The sequence below is a fragment of the Aphelocoma coerulescens genome, chromosome 4 (assembly GCF_041296385.1).
Source record: "Aphelocoma coerulescens isolate FSJ_1873_10779 chromosome 4, UR_Acoe_1.0, whole genome shotgun sequence".
NCBI lineage: Eukaryota > Metazoa > Chordata > Aves > Passeriformes > Corvidae > Aphelocoma > Aphelocoma coerulescens.
Window position 1 is genome coordinate 17787860 of NC_091017.1, and position 13359 is coordinate 17801218.

A 13359-nucleotide genomic window follows, 5' to 3' on the forward strand; every position below is an offset into this window, starting at 1 on the left:
TGTAGGAAAGAAATTAAAAGGTAGAAACCTATTGGCACTATGGAAATGAATTAATTTTGGTTTAAAAATAGCAATAGGAGCAAATTATACTTTCACTAGTTCATATGAACTCAGTGTTGTAGCACCCAAAATAAATGTTACAAGCAGAGTAAATATAGATGGGGTAGATGTGAGGGCCACCTGCTTGGGAGCGAGTTAGAAACTTATGTTGAGTTTATTGTGGCACATCTTACTGTTGTCATGAGGATATTTCCAGGAGGAAATGAAGTGAAATATCTTATGCAAAGATAAGACAGAGCACATTACCAGGTTTTTCTCTGACAATAGATGCAGACTTTAGCTGTTATTTCTAAACAAGAAAAAAAAAGTAGTAATGGTGATAGACCCCTTTGCTACTGAAAGGATCAGCTGTTCTTGGCCAACAGTGATATGGTAAAGCTTTTAAAAACACTTTTTGGGATTTGTTGGTGCTTCCTTTGCCTTTCTTGAAATGTCTCAGCACCCTCAGTGAAAGAAAAAATATGTCATTTCCCCTCTGGGCCATATTGCATTACTTCATCTGCAGCCACGAAATCCAGCTGATCTTCCCTGTGGTAACTGATGCTGGTGCAGTGAGATAAAGGGACTCTTCCACAACTGCTGCTTCTTGGCCACCAAATTCACAGCTTGGGGAGGGCCTGATTTTGCATCTGTTGTGAATTTTACATTGTTCTATTCTTTCTTGTTGTGTAAGGGATGCAGTTACCACAAGACAGTCCTGTTTATGCTTTATGCTAAAGCAAGACAGTGGTAATACAAGCTGGGGGAAATAGAAGCTGTTGTCCAGCACCATCCTCAAATTGAGGTCATAATGTACATGTTGTAAAAATAGTTTTCAATAAATGACTGCAACATTATTGCAGCTTTAGAGTACCTTAAAAATCTGCGACTTCAGCCACCTTGCAGAGAATTTACTGGATTTTTTTCTCTCTTCCTGGTTGTTTCTTAAGTTTTGATCTTAATGCAGAGAATAAATGCAAATCCCAGAGCTTTATAATGCAGATGAAGGTTATCACAAGGTATCTCGTGGTTTGCTCAGGAGTCTTCTGTTGTAAAAGTGAAGTAAAAATAGGTGCGAGTTTTGATGCAAAGGTGGAAGTGGCTTTGTGTTTTAAAGTCAGTGTTGTCCCAACCTTGTCTTTGCCCTGACTTTCTCACCCTGCTTCTGATTTGTCCATTTCTGAGCAATGGGCTTGGTCTTAGCAGTGAAGGGGGCTTCACTTTTTTTAACATGTTTTTCTATGGAGTCAACTTCAAAGTTCATCTTTTACCTATTTTTTAATCTTTCCCAAACCCTGACATCTTTATTGTTTCTCAGTGACCTTTTCAAGTGCTGCTGTCGATTGTTGTGCACTTGGAATACTTTTGTGCACAATATTAATGTTTCTTTTGGTGGGCTGTGCAAGCACTTTATTGAAGTATTCCCAACTTTGATTGTTGTTTTCAGAAAGAGCAGTTTAAGTACCATGCTACTGATACATAAAACCACTTGGGTTCTACCTTCTTCCATATTTTAAAGGAATTTTAAAGGATTTCAAATTATCATAACATTACTGCTTTTTACCACGCTCCATAGTAACATTAAACATCTGCAAAGCCTTTGAGGGGAAAAAAATAAGAGCATTAATTGATAAAGTTTTTTATTTGGAAAGGAGACTTTTTCTGCTTCCTCTGTGCATTTGTTCTGTCATTCAGATTGATTATGTGCAGATTTTTGGGGCTTATGAAACAAAAAGGACATGACCCCCTCACAAGTGGAACTAGAATTTTCTATCTTCTTTGGATTTTTGTGGGGAATATGGGAAAATTCTATGCCTAGAAAGCAATTGCTTATCTCAGTTAATAGTGGATGAGTCTGCTCACAGTAAAAGATACACCCTGAACCAAGACCAGACAGGATCCTGTGATGCAGGGGGTGACAAATGAAGACTGCAGGACCAGTCAGGATTGCTGATATCTTACTGAAGTGGAGAGACATACCTTCCTCAGGAACTACAGTACCTGGAAGGATCCCACTGTTTATTTTAACTGACTTACTAGAAATAAGATTTCTGGTCCTACAAATAAAACCTTTGTGGAAGCAAGTGGGAAAGGGAGTAAGAGATATAGTATCTGGAGCACTGCAATTTCGTATAGTCAATATATTTTTGAGCTTGGGAACCTTTCACAGGCTTTTGGCAAACAAGCTTGCAACAGAGCCTTAATTACATATTTCATAAAAGGAGTTCTCAATTTTTAAATACAGTGTGCCTGCCAGAGGTGATAGATGAACATGTTAAGGGGAAGACTCCAAAGCAATAAAATGCATCTTTGATGATGGAAACACTGCATCAAGTAGTAAGACAGTATAATAAGATAGATGCAGACAGAAGAATGAAAGAAAATTTCTTTGAGCAAATAAATGTTTTTAAAGCAATGTTTGCATGACTACCTGACCTTAATACCTTGTTTCTGAATAAATAATTTCTTGAAGTTTTTGTCATTTAGACACAACCAAACAGAAATAACCTTACAAATGGAGCAAGCTTTTGTGACATTCCTGTAGGGCTGCATGCAGTGCATTTACCTCTTGGGTGAAGGTGGGGTACTTGACAGATCTCAAAGGAAAAAGCTGCAATTCATCTCAGGCTGGGAGCAGCCAAAAATTACCTGATGACTGTTTAATGTCCCAAGTCTTTCACAGCAAAGTGAGATGCCTTGCTGTTGGACATCTGCACAGGACTGTTCATCCTCTTGCCATGAGCTCACAGAACCCTGGTTACCCTGTCCAGGACTGTTTCTTAGTCAGTTTATTAATTTTCTGGTTTGGTGGAATTTTTAGATGCACTCTTCCATAGGAGCTTCCTTCTGCATCTTGTATTTTTTACATCAGATTTTATCCCCTGGAGTGGGAGGAGGGAGGTACCACATGCCTCCTTTCCTTTTCTTCTATATCACCTACCTTTTCCCATGTCACCTCCTGTCCAGAGTTTGGTTGTCTGTCCCTCTTAGCTCTCAGCCTCACCCTGGGTGGCTCTTCTGTCTCCAGACCTTCTGGACCTCTGACTTGTTTCCTTCATGGCATTCAGCTTGCAAGCAGCATTTATTGAAAATAATCTAACCACCACTCTCTATTTTCACAGGATTTCTGTTCATTTTATTTTGAAAATCACTTACCTGTTTTTTTCTTGACCATTTTTGTGGGGTCAAACTGTCTGAATAACCCAAACTATAACTAACTCTGGCACACACTTCCAGAAGAATGGAGTGAAAATGAATTTTGACCTTCTTTGCTAAGACTTATCAGCACCTCTCACTTCCATCTCATTAAGGAATACTTATTGCAAAGAACAATCTATTTAATTTATATCCATGGGATTCCATCTGACCATGAGGAGCTGCCCTTGTGGATTTGTTTGCTTCCGAGGTCTATGGAGTTGCAAAGATAAAACAGAGAAGCAGCTGTTGATGTGAGTTACAGGATGTGAGAGCAGACAGTAAACCTGCTCTCAGGTTCTGCAAAGGTTATAAACATGAATTTATCTTCTTTGAATGACACTTCAGCACACTTTGTTTGTTTTCTTAGGTTTGCCTTTTTCACTTAAATAGTGGTTTCATTCTTTCCACTGTGTATAAAGATATAAAGTTGGGCATGGCACTGGACAGCATATTAAAACATAATGTAGCATAAAACACTGTGAAGCAGTAATTGACCAATACATCAAAGTAAAAGAAATAAGTAATCAAAGTATCAGAGTCCAAAGCCAGTCCCTGGGAAGTTCCTGTGCCCGACAGCCACCAGCAGTCACAAGGCTGATTGGGTGACTCTAGACAGTCACTTATGTATTCAGGTCACGCCTCATCCTCTTCTTCAGTTACAGCTTCCACCAGATATGGTGTCCTCTCTCCAAGCATATCCTGACGAAAGTCAGGGTAAAGACTTTTCAGAAGGTTAATACACTCTCTGTATTGATATCACCAGTTGGAGAGGAAAAGATTAATCCCTAAATGTGAAAACTGAAAATACATACTTGTGCAGAACTATGCCCAACACCTCAGGAAAGGGGTAAATGGTAACTCTTCCAAGCTGCAGTGCTTTGTTTGCCAGAAATGAAATCTGTTAGGAGGGAGGAGGCACAGTACAATGTTTCCACAGTTGTCCTCACTTCAGAGAAAATACAGATGGTGGCAGTTCCTAACCCCTTCTTAGATGGTCAGCTTTACACAGCTACTCATGAAGTTGACTTGTGGCTAGAAGGGGAGTTGATACCAGGTTATGCAGGAGGGCATGAAAGGTATCCATAAAGATGTACAGGTGTCCAGAAAGATGTATTTCACTATATTTAATTGTTTTACCCTTACATAAGATTCTTAGCACTTAAGAGTTCTATGCAAAATTATTTCAAAATAATTTATCACTAGCCTGTAATATCCTGAGTCTTAATCCTTCTGTTTCTTTTTAATGTTGTACTGGAGAACTTGGAGGCCCTTCATTTTACTGAGCATATTTTGTTTTAAACTCCAAAACCTACACAGAATTGCAGTCTATTGCTTAATAATTTCAATTCTGTCATTATGATTTTCTAACATAGGAGTTTGGGAATTTGCTGTGGATTATTCATTTAAAGTAGAAATCTTGTATCAAGTCCTTCATTTTTTTTTCTCTTTTTGTTTTCCTCTTCGGGATGTCATGGTGAAAGATGTGAGACATCTTTCACAACAGTGATTTATTATTTAACATTTAGTTGGTCTCAGTCCATCTTCTTCCTGGCCAGCATGTAAGGTGTTCTTAAAGGCTGACAATTCTGACTGCCTTGGATCAGAGCTTAGGGGGATGCACAGAGAATACTGTGCACAGCCCAGTGTTCCGGCCTTGGAGTCGCTGGGCCTGTACTCACTTCCCAGAAAACACCATTCCTTGGCATTAATTAGAGCCAGAGCCCAAGGATTGAGTGTGGAAGTTGATTCACATGACTTTTCAGGTCACTGGTGAGGTCAGGTGCTGGGCATGTTCTGGGAAGATTTCTGGACCCCTGTATGGACACAGAGCTCCAGTTTTCAGGATGCAGTCAAAACTTGTCCAGAGGGTGAGATGGGTGGAAGTAGGTGGTTTTCCTTGGAGCTGAGAAATCTTTCACAAAGTGCTGAGGCTTCTGTTGCAAGAGACCAGTTCTGGTTTGCCATGAGCAAGCTAAGAAGCTGCTGAATAGAAAAAGCACTTTGCTGTGGAGAGAAGATTCAGTCAAAAGAGAAGAAAGAAGCACTGTAGTTGGAAGTCCAGAAAGACACCCTTAAAGTAAACAGAAATACTTCCAAAACACCTCAGCGTTCTCCTTTGCATTAATGGAAAATATGCAGTTCTTTTGCAAGGGACTGGCTGTCACCAGCTTGAGATAATCAGAAAGCTGCTATTTTTCCAGCTTCCCATGAGCTTCCCAGGACAGTCCTTCATAGGGAAGATTATATTATATTTCTTTTTCTTCAGAGATAAAAGAGGGCTGATGACTAATGCTGAAGTGAATTGTTAAGAGACTTATTTACTTAATTGAGCCTGCTTGTTTGGTATGTGTCCCAATTAATTCATTTTTGTTGTGACCATACTGAAGCAACCTACACCCTTGTGACCCCCTCTTATAATTATTACTATTTTCCTCATTTGAAGCACTGTTTTGATTATGTACTCAAAAAGCTCTGCTGAAACATCTGTAGCACTACCACAGAGTCAGATTTTTCTATTGTTTGGAACTCAAGGATAGCAATAAAAAGAATCCTTCTTTATTGAAGTTCTTGGAGGTTATGGGTCACTTACAGCCCTTAGGGGATGGGGGGGGGTGTCTTCCTTTTTAATTTCACAAAATGACTATTTTGAATAGGCAGACCTTGTTTTCTAATTAGAAATTCTTTTAAGAAAAATGTGTTGTTGGATGGTAGCACTTAGAGGTGGCTCAGAATTCCTCTGGTGTGAATATTGTACATATTACAGGGTCACAGGAGAACGTAACAGCAGTGGAGAGGGGACTGGCAAGTATGGCCAGCCCTAAATTTGCTGAGATTTCTATGTGGATTCTCTGCCCCAAATGAGGCATTGTTTTTATTATTGCTTAAATTAAATACAGTATTTGACAGCTCTTTGCCTAAACCACAGTGGAATTGTCTGAAAAGTTCTCTCTGAAGGAGAGACTCTCTCAGCCATGGCAGTCACATCTGCAGTGGTAGGTGACTGTCAGTGAGGGGCTGCCAGTACAAGAGGGGGGGTGTTTATTCCTCAGTGCTTCATGGGATGAGGATTTTGCTGTTTGTGCCAAACTCCACAATGTTAACTTACGCTCACTACGTTTTTGAACTCCTGTCCCCAGCTCCTCCCCTCTCATTTACCTGGAAATCCCAGCCAAGTGGTTTTCCTCCATCAGGGCATGTTCACATACACTGGTGGAGCTTGTTCTGGGCAGCAATCCCAGAGGCGGCGGTGGTTTGGGGAAGGGTGCTCTGCCTGTGGCATCTTTCATTCCAGTGGAATTAGAAGAATTTCAGCAAGCCCCTTCACTGCTGGCTGCTGTGTTTGGAGACCTGCAGAGTACCCTGGTAGTTCTGTGCACCTCTTACAAAAGCAGTCCCTTCTCCTCAGGGAACAGGACCCTTGCAGAGAGTATTTTTTTACTCAAGACTTGCTGATGCTCTTTCTCTTGCTGATTGAAGTAGTACACTGCTTTCCCCAAAGTACCTGCTTTTTGCTCCATTCTGTCCAAATCAAAACCGGCCATGCTTTCAACTCCTTGAGGCATTGTGTACATTTTTTCCTCTTCCTTATTCCCAGTCCCTTTCTCTCAACTTCCTTACAAAGTGCCTTCATATCTGTGCTCTATGCTCCGTGGGATTTCTTTTTTTCTGTATTTCTGTATTCTCTGTTCCTGAAACAATTCAAACCACTTATTAAAAGATAATAGTTCACTTTGGGTCACAGTTTTTCAATGGATGGCCCTCTAAGCTGCTGGGGATTTTGATGCCAGAGGACAGTAGTGCTGGGTAGAGCTTACCTTGGATGCCAGCCACATTCTGGGGTGCTGTGTCCTTTTGTTTTAATGTTTGTCTGAGCAGTCTTCTGGTGTTCAGAGTCAGACTACTCGTGTGTGTAGATGTGCACTTTAGAACGTGGCTTTAGTGATGGACCTGGCAGTGTTAGGTTAATGGGTACGCTGGATCTTAGAGGTCTTTTCCAACCTAAATGATTCTACGTAACAAAAATTCCTGCCTCAGTAGAAAAGAAACTATCTGGAAATCTTTCTTCATCCCTGAATAATAATCCAGTGTTAGACAGACCACCATCTCAGACCAGGCTTCTTCATGCACCAGACAGAGGTGGGTGACTGAAAAAGCCAAAGAGGTGGTTGTTCCACAAAACCGTAATTGGAGATTAATGCTTGCCTTGCTCACTCTTGACTTTCTCTCTGTATATGACCTGGTTTAACCCTTTGGCTGTGCCTATGTCCAGAACACTTTGGCTCAGTGTTCTGCTTTAGAGTGTGTATGAGAGATGCTGTATGAAAGATTCATTTCCTTCCAGCATTGGGAGTTTCCTTTTTAAATGGACTCATGTGCCAGATCACACAGCGTGCACCCAAAGTGCTGCATTTTATATGACGCCTACAGGGCTCTACTGAATGAAATCTGCAAGTCTTCAGAGTTCTTAAGATGACTTTGTGTTTTTTGGCATAGAAACAGAAAAGCTGGGGCTGGAGGTGGGAAATGGATTGCCATCTTGGAAATTTAACGACCAGCTGTTTCCCTGTGATGTGTGTGGAAAAGTGTTTGGTCGCCAGCAGACTCTGTCCCGGCATCTCTCGCTGCACACAGGTAAGGCAGGGCTTGCTGGGTGGTTGTTACAGCACTTGGGAATTCCGTGGGGTTTGTTTTAGGGAGGAACAAGATGGTAAGGAGAGGAGTGTGTGAGCCATCCCTGGCTCACCTGGAGCAGAGCCAAGCACAGGAACAGGACACAATGTCAGAGCAGCATCAGGGAGGTAACATTTTATTTCTTTGCAGCCTACGTGAAATTTCTCCTTACAAATTCAAGTTTGTCCGGGTTCCAGCACACCAGACTGCAGACACCAACTGGTAACCAAGGTTGATAATGGAGTTCTGAAGAGAAGGCACATCCTTGGATGGATTTAGGGTTTTTTTGGACAAAAACATCATTCACCTGATGAACTTTTTAAATGTCACTGAACAACAGAAGATTTGGCCTTGGTGTTTCAGATTTGTGAAACTGAAAGGATTTAATAGCTCATTCATTTTTGCTCTCTCATCATACAGTGCTGAGAGGAACAGGAGTTGTTCAACAACATATCAACTTTCTTAAAGCGAATCAGCTTCAAATCAGCTGAGACAAATAGAGTTTTTATATGGAAGATGCATGCTGTCAGCCTGCTGAGGTGCACTGCACAAAATAACACTTGGAAGCAAGAATTTCCCATGTAGTGCTGAGAAATCCTGTTGGTATAATGCCACTGTATGTTGAGCCGTCCAGCAGAGCCATCCTGAAAAGGCTCAGGATGCTCCATGGTCTAGTGGGGTTTCCTTAGTCCTAAGCTGCTTTATGGAATGCCTTTCCCCTCATGCTTGTAGCATTATATTTCAATTTTAGAGCAGCAGGTCCTCAAAGAAAACGTTGTAAAAGCTGATGTAATGTTTGGTTATTTTAATCAACCCTTCCCAAAATGCAGCCTGGCATGCACACAAAACTGTGCTGCCAGGATCTAAAAATGTTTAATTTAAAATAAAAAAGAGGAATATTAAAAATTGTAAAGCATCAGAAACTCACAAGGAATTAGTTTATTTCTTTCAACTGCTCTTTGAATGAGCTTTTTCATTAGTTTATTTTTGGAACTGGACTAACGACATACAGTGTTCCACTTCCTTCTACTCTCAGATTTTAATATAAAATCATCAACTACCAGCTCTCTGCAAGTAGTCATATGGGCAACCTCAACAAGCCCAAAAATCAAATAGAAGATGCTGGGTAAAGGAAGTAGTTGTAGACTATTGACCTGTTTCTCCACTGGCTTTGCTGCAGCTCCCAGAACAGCAGTTGTCCCAGTTTTCCAGTTTATAAAGTTCTTATATTATCTGACTATAAGTGGTAGAAAAAATTTAAAAAGCTTGCCCTAAACTATCTTCAAATTATTTGGGTTTTTTTTTTTTTAGTAATTGCTGTGAACTCCTATAAACTTCTAAAATGTCGATCTTCCCAAATACCTCATCCTGAAAGCTGCTTGGAGAAACCCAAAGGAATGCACGCTTGGTTACTGGCAGCTTTCAAAGCAGCTGGCTTCAGACTGAGGTACACACACTCACATCTCTGCTCCTTTTTTCAGAAGAGAGAAAATACAAATGCCACTTGTGCCCCTATGCTGCTAAGTGCCGTGCTAACCTGAACCAGCACCTGACTGTGCACTCTGTGAAGCTGGTGAGCACCGACACCGAGGACATCGTCAGCGCCGTCACGGCCGAGGGCAGCGATGGAAAGAAGCACCCTTATTACTACAGGTGAGCACTCAGACGAGGGCTGTGCACTACACACAGTCTCGTGGGCCTGCTGAGGACATGTGACAGGGCCACGCGTCTGGTGCTGCGGGGTTGGAGCCTTGATTGAAGTATTTGTCTTGCCCGTGTCTGGCTTAGGCTGAGCAGTGAACCTCGGCTGGCTGCCTTGTGCTGTTTGACTTGGCTGGCCATTGGGAAGGACTCAGGGGTTTGCTGTGGGGTTGGTTTTTTTAAATGGCTTTGTGAGGCAGCTGTGCTCTTAGAAGCCTCTCTAGCTTTTTAAGCAGTGTTCGTTTAAGTTTTGTTTGGAAACATCCCATCGTGTACACGGATTCATAGCAAATCTAAAGCCCTGTTCTTCCAGTTGCCTCCAATAGTTCTCTTGTCTTCAGCCAAATCCATGAAATCAAATAGCCCAAAACTGTATCAAGACTTGTTAAATCAGTCTACACATTTCCTCTGTTTGGTAGAGAGGTTTATACATTCTGTGAACAACATGATCAAAGAAAGAAAACCTTAATGAGAACTTGCCTGAAAAATTGAAAGGAACTGCCCAGATAAAATGGATATTCAGACATTCTTCTTGTTGTATGCACTGTTGTGCGCTCTGCAAACTGTGATGTGCACTCTAGTGGCCAAGCAGATTACCAAATCACTCTCACTTTTAGTCAAAGTGCCAAGAGCAGATTTAATTACAAAATCATAGAAGTAAGAAATAAATGAGACCTGCTGGATTAGATTATCTAGTCCTTCGCCTTGGGAAAGCAAAATAGTGCCCTGGAGTATATGCCTTTTCCAATCTTTCTGGCTTGTTTTAAATGTTAATGGCCTAATCAAAGCAAGAGGAGGATGCTGCAAAGAAAGTTAAATTAAAGGGTCCTTTCCACTGCCTCTCAGTATCACTCTGTTTATGTGCTGGCTGCGAAATCTGTATCCCTGCTAATTATTCGCATAGCTGAAGACTGCTGTTTTCCAGTCAAGCATAAGAAATGTTTGAACCCATTTTTACTTGCTTACAGTGGAACTGCCAGGCAGTTTTGCACAAGATCCCAGTTTGGCATGGGAACCATTCCAGGGCTCAAAAATCATTCCTGGAGTGTGCAGCAAGCTCTCTGTGTGTCAGTGTATCAGCTGTACTAAACATCTTGGCAAAGCTGCAGTGCCTCTTATTGCCCAAAGGAATCGGTTAGGTGATGCACAGCATCTGGAATCTGTAGTTTTTAATTAACTTTATGATTATTTAGCATCATTGTAGCACGTACAGGATTGTTGCATTGTGCCTGCCCTTAATCACATTGGCATGGCTATCAGTTCAAAGGCAGTTCAGCAGACAAAAGAATTTTGCAGTGAACATTGAGCAGCGAGGAAGAGCAGAAAACTGTCGTGAGTTTCCTCTTGCAAATTTGGGGAAAGGCAACAGGCTTCTGTTTGTGGTTTGTTTTTTAATGTTTCTAACACTTGAATTCCCTTCTGCCTGCAGCTGCCATGTGTGTGGGTTTGAGACGGAGATGAATGTCCAGTTTGTCAGTCATATGTCCCTCCACGTGGATAAGGAGCAGTGGATGTTCTCCATTTGCTGCACGGCGTGCGATTTTGTCACTATGGAAGAGGCAGATATGAAAGCTCATGTCAACAACAAGCACACAGGTGATGATCCCTCTCTCCTAGCTGCAGTGATCTCTCTCTTCCTTGCTTTTTAGGTGCAACCTTCACACTTCCCATTAGCACTCTACTTTCACTGAAATGCTTGCTAATTAAGGCCTGATCTCTCAAAGTTGAAGTGAATTGGACTCCAGCCAGGCAAATAATCTGGTAGTGCAGATCAATTTTCAAGCTTAGTGAAATAAATGAAGGACTACTTAGCCCTTCTTCTTCCTATTCCTCTTATCCCCCAAATCTCCTCCCCTGTTGGAGTCAGCATATTTCATGTGTTTTTCTGACTGGTTTACTATTTCATCAAAATCCTGCTTTGACTTCAGTGATGATAAGGTGACTTTGAGGGCTAATTGTGCATACCTGGCTGTAAGTCTGAAATAAACATTATGTTGAGCGTTGCTCTTCGCTGTGTTTGCCCCCACAATCCATCAGTTTGGAATTTCACGCTGATGTTTAGTTCACACTGTGATTCAGCAATACCATAAATGTAACTTTATATTAAACAGAAGAACGGGTCGTGCTCACTCCCTGGTCCTGCTCACTTAATAGCCAAGGATATTTCAAACAAGGTCCATATGCTTAGTCCTACTAATGAAGTCTGGCATAATTAAAGGAGAAGAAAATGGGAATCCTTTTAATTAATTTCTCTTATAAGACCAGGTAGAAGCATTTTTCTGCCACAAACACTGTTGTGTTTACAATACAGAACCTGAATTGCATCCAGCACAACTTTTCCATTGCTAAATTGCTTTTCCTGTCCTACCAGGAATAAAATTGGGAAAACAGGAGGGATGAAGAAGGGGAAGAAGAATACAATTGGTTGTGTTCACAGATACATAATTTAAATGTAACTGCAGACATATGAACTACTGGAAAGCTCTCAAGGGATTTTATGCCAGTATAGCTCTCAGCACTACTTCATTTCATAAAGAGGAGTTCAAGGCAAATGAGAAATACCACCCATAGCTATGCAAAAAGCCTCAGAGCTCAAAAGTGAGCTGTGCTCTGCTGTATTTTCCTATTGTGGCTAAAAGATTGAAACTGCTACATGTCTTTTGAAGATAGGCAAAACCCCCTTGTTCTTCCTTCACCCTGCTCAACTGAGCCACTGAGCTGGTGATTCAGCCAAATGCTCACACATATGGCAAATACAGAGTAAAAAATAGAATGGGTTTTCTGGGTCACTTGACTCCAGTTCCTTACCCTGTGATGTTACCAGGTCATAAAGGGACTGTTTGTGAGGATATGACATATGCCTTCAAAGAAGTATCATTGTTTTAAACAAACTAGAGCCAGGCAGCTGTAGACTTTCTTGCATTAAAGATTAGGGACCTTTTTAAAATTTCCAGTGTGTGTCTTAGTGATAATCAGAATACACGTACGTTGTTCTTGTGCCAGAACTGCCCTTTATCTGAAACAACAGTCCACCTTTCATCCTTCCTTCCACAGTATTTATTCCCTTAGTACATTTCTGGAGAACACCACTCTCCCCTCTAAATGTACACTGAGCCTTTTCCTATACAGAACACAGTTTTCCTGCTGTACCAATCCCTCACTGCATATGTTTTTGTTGGAATGCCTGCTCTGGACATATGCAATCACAGCTGTACATGGTGAAATGAAATAAGCAGTGGTGGCAGTGCAAACCAACAGCAGCTACTGGGAATAGGTCACACAATAACACTCTGCGATCACATTTACCTTCCTTGAAAGCTCCCCAACACTGATTGTTCATGTTCATCCCCTGTTCTGCTCAAATTCTACTATTGTTTTCCTGGACTGTTTCCATCTTCAGCACTTCTCATTTGTAGCAAAAGTTCTTGTTACTGGCCCTTTAGGTCATAACCTTGTCCTCTGTGCTATTAAATTTCATTCCATTTCTATTACTCTGGTCCCCAAAGTCAGTGAATCTTTCTGTATGATATCCAGTCATCCTCCCTATTGGCAGCTCAGGTTATCAGACTTCATTAGTGCATTCCTAGGTTTTTATCTTAAAGGTGCCACTCATCAGTTTAAAGTTAAGTACACAGGTGCTGGTGTTTGCAGAGGCCTCGATCAGGGGACTGTATCACATGGAGAATTTGAAATTTTAGTGAAGTCTCCTTTTAACACAGCTCTGATTGAACCAGGACACGGGTGGGAGAG

The 13359-nt window shown here is 41.3% G+C and overlaps 1 protein-coding gene across 12 annotated transcripts in view; it reads left to right on the forward strand.

Moving 5' to 3' along the window:
- Positions 1-13359, forward strand: part of ZNF827 (zinc finger protein 827) — a 116067-nt gene that overhangs the window by 94501 nt on the left and 8207 nt on the right. For all 12 annotated transcript variants that reach the window (XR_011150490.1, XM_069012865.1, XM_069012862.1 and 9 more), the window contains 3 exons: positions 7732-7869; positions 9390-9561; positions 11039-11205. Coding sequence is in view for 11 of the 12 variants with exons in the window: in XM_069012865.1 (XP_068868966.1) it covers positions 7732-7869; positions 9390-9561; positions 11039-11205 (477 nt within the window). In the remaining variant the exon portion in view is untranslated. The remainder of the gene's footprint in view (positions 1-7731; positions 7870-9389; positions 9562-11038; positions 11206-13359) is intronic.